This window comes from Glycine max, chromosome 11, assembly GCF_000004515.6.
Source record: "Glycine max cultivar Williams 82 chromosome 11, Glycine_max_v4.0, whole genome shotgun sequence".
Classification (NCBI taxonomy): domain Eukaryota; kingdom Viridiplantae; phylum Streptophyta; class Magnoliopsida; order Fabales; family Fabaceae; genus Glycine; species Glycine max.
The window spans coordinates 22,655,515-22,673,919 of NC_038247.2; the positions used below are offsets into that span (position 1 = coordinate 22,655,515).

Consider the following 18,405-nt stretch of genomic DNA (forward strand, 5'->3'; position numbering starts at 1 on the left):
CAACGGAGTCTAGTTTGTGCTTCTTTGAGGCAACGAGCTTCGAAGCCTTGGGATCTTCAGAGTCTATTTTTTACTGTTGAAATCTTGCAAGTTAATACAAGAAAGGGAAAAATAAAAAAACAGCCAAAACATTTCCAGCAATTATATTCAACACCTACACAGTATCTCAACCTCTCTTTCATCTCATTTTTCTTTCTCCCACTCTCTTCATTTTCTTTTTTCTTTCTATTTCTCTCTTCCTTCCACTTTCTACACCCAAAATTGGGGTGTACATCTAACATTTTTCAAACTTAATAATGTGTGATCCTTTGCAAACTTCCTAATTGTATTATTGTTACGTTATGAAGATATTGAAAACAAATATATGACCTTCTTTTCAGCTTCTTCCTTGGCAAATCTTTCATGAGAAATATATACACCATTCTTTTCCCTTGCTGCTCGAATATCTGCAATATTCATATTATACAAAAGATACGATACAAAATCTTCTCTACATTCCAAAACTAATAGTGGTGGTGAGTGTACCTTCTTTCATCCTATCAATTTCCATGTACAAGTCCTTCAACAAAACAACCTTCGAAACCTTTTGGTTTGCCTATTAAAAAACAAACAAAGCTTTAAAACTGCTTTTAGAAGAATTGTAACTTGTAAGGAACAATAGCAGTGGTAACTGACCTCAGGCTTATTCTTTATGCTTTTTGCACGGCTAGCATAGTCTAATGTACTAAGTGTTTCTTCCATACAATAAGCAGATGGGGAAATAGTAGCAATTATACATGTTTTTGTTTTCCCTCCCAAGGAGTCTCGCAAAATCCTTGTAAGCTTACTATCTCTGAAACAACACAACCGATTGGCATGAATCTTAAGGCTCATGTCTTTCAAATTCTAAATAAACAATGATGATTCAACATGATGTTAGCATGAACCTGTAAGGCACATGAGGAGAATGTTCCACAAGCGCATTTATGACACGTCCCAGGGTGAGTAAGCTAACATCTCTCTCTTGATCTGGAGTGATCATGAAAGATTAAGAAATTAAACAGCAAAGAAAAATGGCCTCTGAATATGCTTTTTCTGCTGATTTGCTTTGTATTGGATGTCTCTCAACTATTAAGTCCTTCTCTATGTATAGTTGTATAATCCATTTGTAGCTTTGTGCAGTCATTTCATATTAAAGTCTGCCTTGCTGGTATGCGTGGCCCCCTTAGAAAAGATAAATAATAAATAATTGAATTCTTTATCTCTAATTTGCAACGTTATCATATTTGAACACATCATCATCTCGATAAAGATAGTATCATCTCATCTACATTAAAAGGGCAATTTAATATCCTGTGTTTTTCCATTTTCCATGATAAAATAATGTACATTCTGCAAATATATTATTAGTCGGCTCAACTGATGACATATATTAATCGTAAGAATACACAAAACTCCTCCTCACAGTAAGGTTTTTATAATCAAAATCTAGAAATGGTAAAAAAAATTATAGCAACCGAAAACCCTAAAAGCAGAAGTTCATATAGCAGTGTCCAAAAAGGGAACATTAGATCAGAGAGAAAACCTCAAATTTTATTTAGGGGCAGGGGTGCCGAGGAAGCTGGCTTGCTGGAGCTCGAGGTCGTTGAGTTGCTGCTCGCGGTCCATCTTGACAATGAGAGGAACAACGAGGAAGAGGAAGGTGGTGTCGATGATCCACGTGACCTTGCCGGTGTTGCGGAGGAGCTTCTTGGTGACAAATGCAGCGTCGCCGGCGGCTTCCTTGCCGCGGGTGACGATGGAGGAGCATGAGATATTCGTGAGGACGGAGCTTGAGTTGTTGCTAGGTCTGTCTGGGAGTGAGACTCCACCTCTTCGGGACGCCATTGGAATGAAAATGAATCAATCAATCAATTAGGGTTCTTGGCGATTTTGTTCTATTCTTCTCACCCTAATTCTATAGAACTCACTAGTCACTACTCTTCACTTCTCCTTATGCCCTTCTTATACCCTATAGTAACGTGGATACTACTACTATTACCGTGCGATTTCATGCCAAAAAATATGTCGCTGCACTATTTCAATCGTTTAATCAAATATTTGGGGCATGTTAGATAACATTTATATTTAAACAAAAATATTTATTTTAATATGTATTTATTTTATGAGATTTTACCTACACTTTGTATTTGTAAGTAGAAATTATTTTGAGTTTTACCTACATCAAATAATAGTAGATACAAATTTTAAAATTTTACCTATGATAAACACGTGTAGGTATAAGTATTTTTTTTTTTACTTTTACCTACAATAATTCATGTCTGTAGGCAAAAGCCTCTGTAGGTATATGTCATTTTTCTTGTAGTGATGTTGTGATCTTTCGAAGAATCATTTGAACAAAATTAGTGTCTTTGTCTTTACTTATCTTTTACTTTAAATAAAAGATAAGTAAAGAGGGGCAACTGTTAGACCCTAATTCTGTCTGGGTCCAAAAAAGAAAAAAAAATAGAGAAAACAAAAAAAAAGTAAAGAAAAAAGAAAAAATAAAGAAAGAAAAAAAATAAAAAATAAAAGGAAAAAAGAAAAGGAAAAAAAAAAGAGAAAAGAAAGAAGAAAGAAAAGAAGAAGAGAAAGAAAGAAAACTTGCAAAAAAAAGATAAAAAAAAAACAAGAACAATAAAGAAAAAAAAAGAGAAGAAGAACAAAAAAAAGAAGAAAGAAAATGGAAAAGAGAAGAAGAGCAAAAAAAAAGAAAGAAGAAAGAAAACGTAAAAGAGAAAGAAGGAAAAATCAAAAGAAAAAAAAAGAAAAAAATATTGTGTGACCTATTGGGCTCTCAAAGAGAGCCCATTAGGTCAAGAGAGAGGACAATGCATAAAAAGCAAAAAAGGAAGGTCTGAGGAAGGACAGAGTTGTGCAGATCCGAGGAAGACAAACAGACCAATTACATCAAGTCATTTGGCCACGACATCAGAGAAGAGAGAGGGGTCACCAGGTAACCCTTCATTCCCTCACTCTCTCACATTTCTTCTCCCTCTTTCTCTTCTCCGTTTTTCTTCTTCTTCTACAAAGCCTGGTTGTTCGTCTCGCCGGTGAGCTCCATGGTCGTCGGTAATATCTATACATGATTATATCGATCTTTTCTTGGTGTTTTCGCATTCCGTCACCCTTCTCTTCTTTTCTATTTTTTCTTCTTCCTCCTTTTTGTTTTCCGATGAAGCTAGCGCGCCACCATCGTGCGCCACTTCTGCTCCACCACCACCGCCACCGTCCCCCTGGCGGCCTCGCGTCACGATGCCATGCACTAGTGTCACCGAGGAGGCGTACCACCTTTCGTGGTGGCTTCTCCTATTGCGGTGCCATTTTGGGAGTTAGGTCATCTAGGGTTGTTTCAACCTTAATGCCTAAATGCGAGTTGGGCCAAGTCGCCCTGACCCGGTTTCAACCCAACCCTAAAAAAACAAAAATATAAAAAAGAAAAACAACAATTGTTGTTTACACCGCCTTTTTAATACATGCATCTTTTTTTTTTTCATTTTGGGCCTAGCTCATTTTTGTAGTATGTAATATGATGCAAGCGTTATTCACACCATGTTTTTTCATACATGCACTTTTTTGTTTTGGGCCTAGCCTATTTTTGTGATGTCTGAAAGAAAATGAACACAACTATTTACACTCATTTTCTTAACACATGCACCTTTTTCATTTTGGGCCCAACCCATTTTTTTTGTGAAGTCCGAAACAAAATTAAATTGATGGTTGTCCATGTGAATGTATGGATACAGGGTTTTGATGATGCCAAACTAGAATAAAATAACAAGGTTGTTTCAACAAACATTCAAAGGTTAAGCATTGCTTTAAGATTAATACAAGGTTGTTTCAACAAACATTTAAAGGTTACACATTGCTTCAAGAATAATTCAAGGTCAAAGGAAACAAGATCAAGAAAAAGATAAAGTCTCAAACAATCTCATTGGTTGATCAAGCTTTTGCCTTAAAACACATTGTTTCTAACATCCAAGGCTCTGGTAATCGATTATCAAGCAGTGTAATCGATTACTAGAAGACAATTTTGAAAATCAGCTTTTAAAAAGGGTTTTGAATTTGAATTTTGAATTATGTAATTGATTACCAGATGTTTGTAATCGATTACCAGCAACGACACTTTAGAAAACACTTTGAAAATTTATGATCCTTCAAAATATAATTGTGTAATCCATTACCAGAAACCTGTAATCGATTATCAGTGAATAATTTCAGAAAAAACATTTTGAAAAGACACATCTCTTCAAACCATTTTGAAAAGGCACGAAGGGCAATTTGAAAAGGCATGAAGGGCCTATATATATGTGTGTCTGACTTCAAAAAGCAAGAGAAAGATATTCTAAGAGAACTTAATTGTCAAATTCTCTCTCAACAACTATTATGCAAACACTTGCAAATCTATTGAGAATTCATCTAGGAACTTCAATTTGTATTATCATCTCTAAAAGAGAGAAATTCCTCTAGGGTCTTCAATTTGTATCATCTACTCTAAAGGAGAGAAGTCTTTCTTTTCATCTCAGAAACTCAGTTGTAATCAAGAGATTGATTGTCTCTTTGATTGAGAAAATTGTAATCAAGAGACTGGTTGTCTCTTGGAGAATCTTGAACACAAGGGTGAGGGATCCTCAAGTGGGTTGCTTGAGGATTGAATGTAGGCACTGGAAGTGGCCGAACCAGTATAAATCCAGTTTGCAATTCTCTCTTCCCTTATCTTATTTATTTTATTGCAATCAATTTTGTCTTGCACGTTTAAAGAATAATATTAAATTGATTGTAGCTTCTTCTTCTCCATTTTGAGTCCATCATTTAAAAGGGGGTTAAAAGTTTGTTAGTGAGAAATTTTGTAAGACTTAATTCACCCCCTTCTTAAGTTATTGAGGCCACTTGTTCAACAATCCATTCTTTATAGGTGCACCCCAGCCACTTAGGATGGTGACTAGGCTCGCCATGTCAGTACTCCATCAGTGTTGACTAAGTCCAAGTCAACCCTTTGACTTTGGAAAAAATTATACATATTAGTGATTAACTCTTTATTTTATTGTATTTCTTTATTGTATCTATCGTTTAATCTTCAATGTGATTTTTTTATCATAGCTTGTTATTTAGTTTAATTAATATTGTATTGTAAATATCTCGTTATTCATCTTATTTTTCCCACGTTTCAATCCCGCATCCTTAATTACTAAGTGTACTCCCCACTTCTATTTTATCCCTTTCCATTTCCATTCTATTTATCTAATTTTGTAGCACTATTTCAACTATTTATTTATTTTTGCAAATTCGCATTAGCATTCTTTAGTACTCGTTTACGTTCCGTGCACTCCATGCTGGGTCTCCGACTTGCTTGATAGTATTTCAATAATGTGTGAGTAAATTCTGTGAATGACATGTTGGATTCCCGACTTGCTTGAGTTCACAAAATTTACCACAAAACTAAAGGTTTTTTTTTCTTCCCTCAATGTTACACAAACTAAAAAAAATAAAATCCTTTTAAAAAAATAATATAAAAATTTGATTTCCTTTTTAAAATAAAATAATAATAATATAACAAAATATAATTTATGTTTTCAAGGGAAGATAAATAATTAAAGTCATTTTATTTTTAGCACACTCGAACAAAGGTTGTTGTCTTCATGACGGACGCGCGGGGTGCTAACACATTCCTCGTGCGTAAACGACTCTCGAATCCTTTTTCTCAAACAGTAGATCATTCCTTATCCTTTTTCTTTTATTTTTCCAATGTTTTCCTTAAATAAACGTTGGTGGTGGCTCCCCAAGTAAGCTTTTCATTTTTTGGAAAACAATTTATTCATCTATTTATCTAATTTTATTTCGTCGTCCCGTCGTGATTCACGTTGCGATAACTCCATATAAAAGGTCAGGCTGGTAAAATGTTGGGTTACATCATCCATATTTCCCCATCCAATTGGCATTGAAACGTTGTCAGTTATAAACTTATTTTAATCCATTGACCTACAAAATCAATACAAAAAATATAGTTATTTTAAAAAATGTTGACCGCATAATTTAGCCAACCAAAATATGTTACATAGCGAAATCGTGATTTTGTTATGTGTTATTTTAAACAACACAATGGAATCACGATTCCATTATATTACCCAAAATAACACACGATAGAATCACGATTCTATTGTGTAACATATTTTGGTTACACAACGAAATCAAGACCCTGTTGTTGTATAATACCTTGTTAAAGACAACAAAATTTAGATTCCATTGTGTTACACAAAGCATTACACAATGGAATTTTTATTATGTTGTGTTAATAAAATTACGAGAGAAAAAAACAGAATCGTATTTTCGCTATTCAATTTAGCACAATGAAATCACAATTCCATTTTGACTACGAAAAAAAATCCCTAGACAACGTGAGCATAGAGAATGAAGAGAGGAAAAGACGGAAGAGGGGGAATGAATGAATGAAGAAGGAGAGGAGAATTAAAAAGGAAAAGAGAGGTGGGGAAGGGTGGCATAGGAAAAGGTAGTTTGGTAATTGTTCTTGACTGGTAGGGGCCAAGAGCAATTTAGTTGGGGTCAATAGTAGCACCCTAATCAATGTTGCACTTGGACCTAATTAAGCATTGGTCAATTATCAATACTACACCTAGACGTTATTGGATATTGATTAATAATTAATGTTGCACTTGAGTCTTATTGGGTCTTGGTCAATCTAGTGTTACACTTATGTTTTGGTCAATCATCAATATTACACATAGGTCTTAGTAGATCTTAATCAATTATTAGTGTTACACATGAACCTTATTGAAAAATAGACACACGAATGATGAAAAAGAGAAAAATTTAATATCTTTTTAAAGTTTTTTATTCTTAAAATATAAATAATTTCTTTAATTAATAGTGTCTTTTATTTATTTTTTAAGATTTTTTTTAAAATTATATAATTCTGTGTATTTTTAATAAACATTTAATCAAAATATTTGAAATTAAATATTATAATTTTAATTAATATTTCTAAAATTAATAAGGAAATGGTCAATTAATATAATAGTTAATGAGTTCTATATAATTTTAAGATTTGAAAATATTTCGAATATCTAATAAGACATAACTGTAAATAATTTTTTTTTTCTAAAATATTACTTAACATAAATATATTACTGACTAATTATTCAGTTAAAATTTGTGGTGAAAATATTTAGAGAAAGTTGATATCATAGTAGTTAACATTAAGAGATTATCAAGGATATGTTTGACAGATAATAATCCGTCATGAAAAAGTTTATTTTAATTTATGACAACTTGTAAGGCAATATTTAGGAGAAATCATTCGGTTACACAATCCCTCGCTAATAAATTCAAATTCATTTTATGACGGATTTGTGAGGAAATGTTTAGAGATGAAAAAGTTTCGTGCCTAATAAATTATTTACGGTGGAAATTGGGAAGGATTATTTAAAAAGGGAACACTTCCATCACTAAATTTATAATTGAGTTACTCAAATTTGATTCCGACATATTATTTCTAATTCCGTCACAGTGGTCACCACTATTTTTGAAGGATTGTTTCTCTCTCTAAATTTTGTCACTGATTTCAATTTTTCTAGTAGTAATTAGCCTTAAAATTGTTGCAAAGCAAGTTGGATTGAAAACATGCTAAGTCTTTTATATAGATGGATTCATAAATCTAAGAAAGAGATTTTTTTTATTTCTTTACAATTATTTTTTGCCTAACACACAAGTATCTTCTATAAAAGACAATAATATTTAAGTTACATAAATTTATTATGAACTCAAACTCAAAATCACTTATTAAAATAAAACATTTTTATTACAATTATTTTTTTGGTAAACACACAAGTATCTCTGATGATTATTTACAATTATTTAAACATTTAACTTCTAACAAACAATTATTTAACAGTTATTGAATTCTACAAAAATATCTAGCAGTTTTACATGTAAAATTCAAATGATTTTTTTATTTCATAGGATAAAATTAAGAAAACATAAAAAAAAACTCATAACTGAAAAAATCCTATAAAGGATAGAATGCCAATTATTTTAAAAAAAGGTAAGGAAATGTGAATTTCTTAAAAAACTTATTGAGTAATATAATAATCTCTTTTTTTAAGGAAACTATAATAATCTCTTTATATAGATTTATTAGATAGCTGAGTAATCTGAATATCCTCACTTATAATCTAATTATAAATTATTCATCATAAATCTAAAATATAGTTTTTATGGTAAAAATATTTATTTATTACATATTTTAATTATAAAATAATTTATATATTTAGAAGTATTTATTTACTATAAAATTAAGAATAAATACTTAAATTCATTCTTGAAAGTATAATTTACTTATATATGAATTGCTGAAAGATAAAAAATTATTTTTTTATTCGTAAATGTGTAAAAATACTTACAGAAGTCTAAGGTTAATATATGCTGCCGTGACAACTGAGGAATGAATTGTTATGGGGAAAGAGTGATACGAGAGGTACCGACTCCATAAGATCAATTTATCATCAAAATATTAATGGGCTAATTTGTTCTTTTTTAAAATTATAATTTTTTACAGCCCGTGGCCATGAAGCTCATGGACTCGCCTTCAACAACTGACACCGCCACCTCCAGCTCCGGCAGTGTGCCTTCACCTCCGCAATTCCCACATTTAATCGTCAAAATAACATCATCTTGCACCGTTGTCTTTGCATTATTAATCGCAAGCAAAAAGGTGCTTTTGTTTTCGAGTTTAGGTTTGCGTTCTCACCGTCATATCCTCTCTTGCGCCGTCGTCATTGCATTATTGATCATGAGAGGTTTTGTTAACGTGGCGCTGGGGAGACAAAACTGATTGGGGTATTGATGTTCTAGTGTTTTTGGGAGGGACCTATGTAACTTTATCGTGATTCTAGACGGTGTAATATTTTATTTGCTTTTGCACATCTTGAGCTATTGAACTTAATAGAGGGAAAGAGATTACCAAGAACTAATTTGAGGCCAAAGTTCTTTTCACGATCATTTTTTTTTTTTTTGGATTATAAACTTTCTTCCATCGCGTTAATTCATCAATACTGATCTTGATTGATTGCTGCAATATCAAGTACACTTGAAACAGAAAAAAACTGAAGAGCCACCTTCTTTTCCTCTGTCTTAGAAGATTCAGAAAAATACGCTCCTATTCATATACTATTCACCATTGCAAGAGGCATATTATGTATTACATTAAGTCTTGTTTACCGAGAATTTCTTTCAAATTGCATGCACAAGCATTTCAATTGAGGAAAGATGTAAACGTCAAAAGTATGAAAGGGTTAAAATTAATTTTTGAATTCATATTTCTGGAGATGGAGTCATTTTTCCATGTTGATTGGATCTAATGCGGTACAGGTGTCGTGACTGTTGGAGAAGAAGCAAAACAAAGAAAAACAAATGGCACCGCCACCAGAGATCACCTCTAACGGTGGCACACAGCGGGGAAAGAGGCTATGGAAGGTTGGGAAAAGTGCTAAAATTTTGGAAGTTTACTTGAATTTGATTTGTGGCTTGTAAAATGATAAATTAGTACATCTAGATTTTGATGACAGATTGATCTTGTCGACCCAACATATCCCATGTGTCACTCTTTTCTCTTGATAATTCAATCTTTAGTTGACACATATGCATAAAGTTTAGACTTAACGGATTGAAGTAACCCAAGGACTGATATGCATTTATACATTCAGGGAAAAAAAATAGTTTGAACTCATATTTGAGTATTTACCCTAAATTTTAGTTGTATATGGGTCTTTTATTTGGAGGCAGGGTCAAATAACACAACCCTCATGGGAGGTGCCAATAGTAGACCCCTAAAATTTTCTTTTCTAGCCCAAAAGTTTAGGCTTTTTCGAAATTGTACCCCAGTGGCATTTGAGGGGTTGCTCTGTGAATCACAGAATCTCTGTTAGCACTCTCCTCTCGACGATTCCCTGTGATCTCTCTCTCTCTTTCTCTCTCTTTCTCTCTCAGTCTTCTCTCGCTGTGGTTCAGATTTCAGAGCAGGTTCGTCTCTCATCTCTGCGGTTTAGGTTTCGATTTTTTATTCCGCTAATTTGTGTTTTCTTTCATTAATTTGCATTTCTTTTCTTTTTCTTTTAATTTGCATCACCTAAATTTTGTTACTTTATGAAACTGAAGAACATGAAAGACGGAAAAACAACTTTTTATGAACCAATCATATTTGGAGGGGAAGGATCCTTAAGCCAGTGGTTTGGTTCATAATAGGGTTGAAATTAACAGCTCTTTTGTTTTTGAGGATAGGCTTTACCAATATTGTAGATATCAACATTGTTTCCTTTTGTTATTATTATCTTTTTTTTTTGGTTCTTTTGTTCTTGTCTTTAATTTATACTTCCATGAAGCTTTTTGTGGACGTTTCTGACTTTCACCAGTTATTGGTGTAAATTAGGATCCAAAAGCCTTGCTTGGTCAAGACTCATTCATGTCTGTTCCTAATGAGGAAAACTTGTCGTCACATTCCCAGGTGTGCTCTTCAATTCTGCAAAGACATGCTTTTATGAGTGCAGCAATAATTAAATATTAGATTTTGATGTTAATTCCTAGTACATTTCAAAGTCTATTTAAACTTTTGTTGCAAACCATGCTTGGGTGCATTTCAGCTTTCAATTTTGCATTCTCATAAGACTTGATCCAGGGATAAGTTTTGTGATTGCATTAGTTGTTTTAATCTAGAATTGTCTTTTGGAAAAAATGAGTATTGGTTGAACTCCATTTGTCTTTCATTAATATGTCTACGACTTTGTGATCATTGTTCTTTTCCTGTTTTTTATCCCTGCCTCCTCCCCCTCTTAAAATTAACTTCTGAAAAGATGCTGTTGAAACGTAACATGCCTAAAATTGGTACTTTTTCCCTTGTGGCTATGATCGACAGTGAAAAAGAAGATTAAGATCAATAATGAAGGGAGCAATAATTTAATAAGGCAAGAAGAATTGTGAATTCATTAGATTGTTTCTCATTCATTTGATTGTACTGCCGAACATTGCTTTTCCTGCAAGTTGTTGGAGCAGATTATTCTTTGGGATATAACATGATAAAATTTCAGTGGTTGCAAATGTATATTTTAATACTCCATTTATAAAGGATAATAATACCATGGTGAATATATTATGATAATTATCAAATAAATTGAATTGTTTAAGCCTTAGTCCCTTACACAACCCTTATATACTTTTGTGACTTATGCACTTGTCCTTCATACGCACTTTTGCTGCAAGTCAATACTTTGTACCTGTAGATACTAGATATCCTTGATTAGGTGGAGTTTCTACTTTCACTGTTTGTCTAGAGTCTAGAGAAATATGAAAATCCATGTCCCAGCAGAGATGCCATGATTTCAATTTTTATCATCAATGGGTATCATCATTCAGTTGTTTTTATTTTTTTGCTTTTCATTTTTTTCCTTTTCAGAGAAAGATGGTTCAGTGATGCATGAAGTGGAAAGTCTATCTTGAACTGCCAACCTTTCTATCTGCTCTCATATCTTTCTTTTAGAATGAGGATGGAGGGAATTGTAAATGCCACTCTTCAACCCTTATTCTGTTACCTTAAATAAATGAATAACACTAAATGTTAGATGCTAGTCTCAGTAGTATACCTTCTATCATATTTGTATTTCTTTGTATTGTGGAATAACTCTCACATGCATGTGCCTAAAGTAATTGGTTATGGGCCTGTTTGGATGTACTACTGTAGAAGATTTTATAGGAAAAAAACTTATTCCATATGTTTTCCTACTATATGTGTTCCATATGCATTACTGTTTAGATGCTAGTCTCACTCTCAGTGAATTGAAACATTCAGAATAATACATATGTTTTCCTACTATATATAATATATTTATATGGTTATTTGCTTCCATTGGGGTGTTTTGCAGCTTTCTTCTCATTTTTTCTTGGATCTCCTTGATTCCATCATAGTTGATGTGGCATCAGAGTGTCACAGAGTAGCAAGGCTGGGGCTTGATTCTAATTTGGAAGAAGAAGATGAAGAATTGAAGCTATCGGCACAAGCCAGGGTTAGGGTGGCTGATCCTAGTAACAGTAATGAAGCAAATGGCAAGTATGTGGTTGACATATTTGGACAAACCCATCCTCCTGTGGCAAATGAAATATTTGATTGCATGAATTGTGGTCGATCCATCATGGCTGGGAGGTTTGCTCCACATTTGGAGAAGTGCATGGGAAAGGTTATTTTTTTACCTTCTAGAATTGTTTATTTTTTAATAAAATATTTACTCATTATGCCCATAACGTTAGTCACTATCATAAATTTCCAATGAATGCTAGCAACACATTCTCTAACACACTCCTCATACACTATTGTTCTCAATTTATTGAAAACTACAAAACCATGAATGAAACTCATTAAATAAGTGAGACCTGGATGATTTTCAATCAATTTCAGCCAATAGTAGAGACTAGAGAGTATGTTAGAGAGTGTATTGCTAACATTTCTCATTTAAAATATATCTATTCATGTTATCACATGGCATTTGTGGAGAAGACTATAAAAACTTTAGATAGAGGGTAAGGGTAGCCCAATCATTAAAGGGAGATCAAGAAAAACTATAAGTGAAACTATTGAGAAGGATTTAGAGATTAATGATTTATTTATAGACACATTTTACTATAGGATACTATGGTGTTGCTTGATCCATGTAGTCGACTTAATGTGGGGGGGGGGGGGGGGGGGAACTTGTGGTTATTGATAACTCAGTGAAAATAATATTCTCAATCTTCATTCATGCATGTAATTGAGCTTTTTATTTTTTCACTTATGTGTCATTTTCCTATGTAATTGAGCTTTATATTTTTTCACTTATGTGTCATTTTCCTATTATGGAAATGCTTGCATGCTTCATTTCAGGGTAGGAAGGCACGTCTGAAAGTGACAAGAAGCAGCACAGCCGCGCAGAACCGGTATTCACGAGGCAGTCCTAGTCCTGGTTCTACATATTCTCCATATTCAAATTACTCTACCAATAGCATGAATCGGTTGGCAAATGGAACCTCCACTTTTGCAGGTGAGGAGCACTCAAATGGGACACTGGAGTCATGAACTAGTTCATGTGTAATGGCTGGAATACAGGATCTCTGTCATACCTTGAACTTGTTTCTTCGCCGGGAGATGTGGCTGAATTTAATTGTGTTTGAAAATAATATTTCAAACATTTTGGACCTAAACATAACAACCATCGTTGCCTACATCCTCGAATTGTTGTCTACCTTAAAAAAAAAAAACTTTGCTTTTTACAGTGAGTTCCATTGTAATTTTATTATGTTTTACTCCTAGTTCCGTTGTAATTTTATTATAATTTTACTATCTGTTAACATATGTATATTGTGTGCAACTATGAACTAGTATTGTTCATGGATGAAAAGATGCTCAGGGTTGAGATGAATAATACACAGACATTTGGGAAAGTGTGTGTGTTAAGATGAAAAAATATGTAGAGTTCGTTTGATTTGTTAAGAAATAAGGGGTTGGATAGTACAAAAATATTTGTTCACGTTTGATTTAAAAAATGACTGGGGGACAGACAGGACAAATATTCAAAAACTTGTAACTCACTAAACTCTTGTACAACTTTTTGTCTAGTATCTAACAAAAGTAAAAATATATTATTCTTATTTTCTGACTTTTCATTATCCCACATCTTTTTTCTTTTTTCATTAGTATCTCCTTCTCTAAACCTCTTTCTCCAACCATTAATAACCTCACCGCCCTCCTCTCCACCATACCGGAGCTCTCCTAGTTCACTTCCTTCCTCGCCTTCGCCACGCAACTCACCGTGGCCCTCTCGGACCGCTCCTCCCTCTCCATTCTCACTGTCCCCAATGCCTACCTCACTAACGACGATCACATCTCCTGCTTGCCCTCGCTGACATCTTGGTTCAACCTTCGCCCCCTCCCCCCCCCCCCTCGGGCAAGGTCATCACCATGCTCCCTCAAACCACGGGTCGTGCCACTGACAACTTCGGTTTCGTGAACCTCACCCGTGACTCCCAATTTGGCGTCATCTCGATCCACTCCCCCACACCGTACTCCCCCTACCATGCTACCATCCTCTCCTTCAATATTTAATAATTAAGAAAACTTGAATTTACATATTACCAAAAATCATCTTAAGAAGATTTTATATTTTTAATAACATTGTATGATTGTGAAATATTTTTAGTTATAACATATGATAAATTATTATTAGTTTATTTATGTATTTCGTTAATTTATTTTGAATTGTTTTTTAGTTTATAATTATGACACTTATAAGATATAGTTAAAAAATATATCAGCATAATCAATATATTGTAATTTTATAACAATAAGTCTAAAATAATGCTTTTAAAATATATCACAATATTAATAAATTTTAAATATTAGTAAGCATGATAATAAATTTTATGTTAAATAATAAAATAATTTAAAAAGTTTTAAAATCTTATTATATATCATTTCCTAGTACAAACCAAACATTACACATCACAAAAGATATTATAATAAAATTTACATTATTTTATTAAGTAATTTTCGTGAGAACAAAATATAGTAACCATCTAAACTACAACGGATTCTTGTCAAATTATGAAAACTGTACTTAATTAATGCCACGTTCCGTTATCTCATTGTTCTTGTATTTAAAATCATTTTGATGTAAGCTATTTATTCTTGTTATGTTTTTTCTATCTAAAAGAAATAAAACTTCTTGTTAGGTTTTTTCTATCTAAAAGAAATAAAACTTCACTGATGTTAACTAATGTTTATTAATTTTTCATATAATACTCGGACAATAGGCAACAATTTTTCTCATAAATTATACTATAGACTACGTTATTCTATTGGTGGAAAGAAATTAAAAGTTAAATGCTAAACCATAATATTTAGAACATGTACTGATCAAATGATGTACGATAATAGGGATTTGTCAAGCATTTTACTCCGAATTTTATGCAATTACTTAAAATAAAAATATAAAATTACTAAATATGTGGATGAACCGATGTTATTTCAGCTTAATTAGAGATTTTAGATTTGAATCTGAGTATGTAATTGTGTTTAATATTTATAAGAAAATTTTTTATTGTCCATAATGATTCTATCATGCTAGAATATGATTGTCTCCCATAGAATCTTATAATTTAAAAGAAAAAATGTAAAGTGTGGTGTGCAATCTAAAATGGTAGACCATGTAGGTTGCTAGGTGGCGTTTACTTTGTTGGTTTTTTATTTTCATTTTCAATAAAAACAAAAAAATGCAGCTAAAGATGTGCTTGTTTTAATTTTTTTTGAAAATTTTTCAGAGAAAACATTCTATAATAAAAATTTGAAAATATTTTATCATGAGTGTCATTATAAACATTGGCCAACTTTGTCCCTAATCCTCTATGCTCTCTCGCTTCATTCCTTGATTGCAAACATGCATCGTTGTGGGTGACATCTCCATATACTCGAGTCGCACATGCTCCTAAGACAACTCTGTCTACCCCGACGACGCCTGCTCCAGCGACTAAGCCTCCTGTAGTGTCTCCTTCGACAGTGACTCTTTCAACTACGACCCCACTAAGCTCCCTGTCGGTGTTGTTTCCAGTGAGCTCTTGGTGAGCTTCCATGTTTTGGGATCTCCAAAGAAACCAAGCAGCCACAGTAAAGAGCACTCTAGTTGGGCTCATGACGTGCTTTCAAATCCACATAACAGTATCATCCAAGTGATCGTCAATTGGGAAGACAAATTGAAGGCAATTCTACACCATTCTAGCTTTGGCAGTCTCGTAATAAGTGAAGAGGAGTTTCATTGCTAGGACCACACCTGATACAAGATGAGTCAAGGGAAACAAATATTTGGGAAAGAAAATCATTACTAGGGAGCTAGACTATTGTGGCAAATAATCCACTAGAAATGTTTAATATTTTCAAGAAGAGAAAGACACCAAACCCATGAACCAACATCTAGTAGGGTGTTACGGGCAAATCAGGCACAGGTAATCCACTTGTAAGTAGATTTGATCAAGGAAATACTATTGATTATGTCCTTCACAGGAGCTGCCAGAGGAGTGGTAAGTAAGTTCCAATTCCTCGACCCATTGTTGTAGATATCTCTGATTTCCACAAGTGTCAGAAATATGAACAAAGTCCACCAACTTGTAGAATGAACCTTGCAAGCATAAGCGATCAAACCAAAGTGAGAATGCACCCTCGCCAACCCGAAATCTGAAACCTGGTTGAAGAATATTAGATGCCTTCACAATGGAAGCCCAAGAGTAGGAAACACCAGGTTTTAAAGAACAATGGAAAACAAAATTCCCTTTAGAGTGTGTTTGGATGGAAGAATTTAAAATTCTGAGAAATTTTAAATTCTAAGAATTTCAAATACTTCAATTGAAATTCTTATTTTCAAAATTTTGTGTTTGGATTAAAAAAAGTTAAAACTATGAGGGTGAAAAAAAATGAATGAAAAAAAAGAAAAGATATGATTGGTGTGCTAGTTATACGTGTTCCTCTACGCTCAGACCCGATCAATGTTCCACATGTAGAAGCAAAGCTTCATGGTGAATCAAAGATGATTCAAAGGTGTTTTGATGATAACAATGATGATAACAAAAGATGATGACAAAGGTGATGACAAAAAACTCAAAGATCAATCAAAGAACAACTCAAGTGAATCAAAGATCAATCAAAGAACAACTCAAGTAAATCAAGAACAATTCAAGAGTTCAAGATAAGAATCAAGAAGAATTCAAGACTCAAGAAGAAAGTCTAGAGACAAGAATCAAGATTCAAGGTTCAAGATCTCAAGAATCAAGATCAAGATTCAAGACTCAAGATTCAAGGATGAAGAGAAGACTCAATCAAGATAAGTATTAAAAAGTTTTTCAAAACTTTGAATAGCACATGAGTTTTTGACAAAACCTTTTACCAAAGAGTTTTTACTCTCTGGTAATCGATTACCAGATTATTGTAATCGATTACCAGTAGCAAAATTGTTTTGAAAAATTTTTCAAATTGAATTTATAACGTTCCAATTATTTTCAAAAAGTTGTAATCGATTACAATGTTTTGGTAATCGATTACCAGTGCCTTTGAACGTTAAAATTCAAATTCAAATGTGAAGAGTCACATCCTTTCACACAAAAGCTTTGTGTAATCGATTACACTAATTTGGTAATCGATTACCAGTGACTGTTTCTGAATAAATCAAAAGATGAAACTCTTCAAAAGGTTTTTGACTTTTTCAAATTGGTTTTAAGTTTTTCTAAAAGTTATAACTCTTCTAAATGGTCTTCTTAACCAGACACGAAGAGTCTATAAAAGCAAGGTTTTGTTTTGCATTTTTCAATCAATTCATTCATTCTAACAATCAATCTTTTCCAATTCATTCTTTACACAAGCAAGTTTTCCACATTGATTTCTGAGTCTCTTTGAACTTCTTCTTCTTCTTCCTATTGCCAAAAGCTTTCCAAAGTTTTCTGGTTTTTCGAAACCTTGAAAACCTGTGCTATTCATCTTTTTCATTCCCTTCTCCCTTTGCCAAAAAGAATTCGCCAAGGACTAACCGCCTGAATTCCTTTTGTGTCTCTCTTCTCCCTTTTCCAAAAGAACAAAGGACTAACCGCTTGAATTCTTTTCTGTCTCCCTTCTCCCTTGTCAAAGAATTCAAAACGACACAGTCTGAGAATTCTTCTGATTCTTCCCATTCCCTAATACAAAAGTGTTCAAAGGACTAACCGCCTGAGAATTCTTTTGTATCCTCATTCACAAAGTATCAAAGGTTTAACAGCCTGAGATCTTTGTCTCAACACATTGGAGGGTACATCCTTTGTGGTACAAGTAGAGGGTACATCTACTTGGGTTTGACTGAGAACAAGAGAGGGTACATCTCTTGTGGATCAGTTCTAGTGGAGGGTACATCCACTAGGTTCAAAGAGAACAAGGGAGGATACATCCCTTGTGGATCTTTGCTTGTAAATGGATTTTTACAAGGTTAAAAGAAATCTCAAGGACCGCAGGTCGCTTGGGGGTTGGATGTAGGCACGGGTTGTTGCCAAACCAATATAAAAACTCTTGTGTCTTTGTTTCCTTCTTCCCTACTCTTTTACTTTCCGCTGTGCATTTAATTTCCGCTTTTACTTTCTGTTAAGTTTTTCTTATACTCCTCATTCTCTTAACAATTTAGTAAAAGCCTTAAAAGAGTAATTTTTTAATTAGTAAAGGTTTAGGAATAATTAATTCAATCCCCCCTTCTTAATTATTCTGAGGCCACTCGATCCGACACCACAATCTCATATGGTGTTTCTTGAAGAAGACTGTAAGAAGAGAATTTCAATTTCTCACCTTTTAGA

The 18,405-nt window shown here is 33.4% G+C and overlaps 3 protein-coding genes across 5 annotated transcripts; 1 reads left to right on the forward strand and 2 right to left on the reverse strand.

Annotated features, from left to right (window-relative positions):
• Nucleotides 1–9: 9 nt before the first annotated feature.
• Nucleotides 10–1,050, reverse strand: LOC106795049 (kinesin-like protein KIN-5B). The gene is made up of 4 exons (XM_014763584.2): nt 927–1,050; nt 676–832; nt 526–595; nt 10–446 (listed from the first exon to the last, which is right to left on the reverse strand). The coding sequence occupies exons 1-4, from the start codon at nt 1,019–1,021 to the stop codon at nt 340–342; spliced, it is 429 nt and encodes a 142-aa protein (XP_014619070.1). The 5' UTR covers nt 1,022–1,050; the 3' UTR covers nt 10–339.
• Nucleotides 1,051–1,570: 520 nt separating this feature from the next.
• Nucleotides 1,571–1,875, reverse strand: LOC100792157 (mitochondrial import receptor subunit TOM9-2; the record flags this gene model as incomplete). Its single annotated transcript, XM_003539305.5, has 1 exon — nt 1,571–1,875. A coding segment is annotated over one exon (303 nt), but the record flags the coding sequence as incomplete, so codon positions are not given.
• A 7,937-nt stretch (nt 1,876–9,812) lies between these two features.
• Nucleotides 9,813–13,494, forward strand: LOC100802564 (ataxin-7-like protein 3-like). Of its 3 annotated transcripts, NM_001254973.2 has the most exon segments (5): nt 9,949–10,053; nt 10,460–10,534; nt 11,480–11,582; nt 11,946–12,257; nt 12,938–13,494. In NM_001254973.2, coding segments are annotated over 3 exon segments (522 nt in total). In that variant the 5' UTR covers nt 9,949–10,053; nt 10,460–10,534; nt 11,480–11,564; the 3' UTR covers nt 13,130–13,494.
• Nucleotides 13,495–18,405: the final 4,911 nt, after the last annotated feature.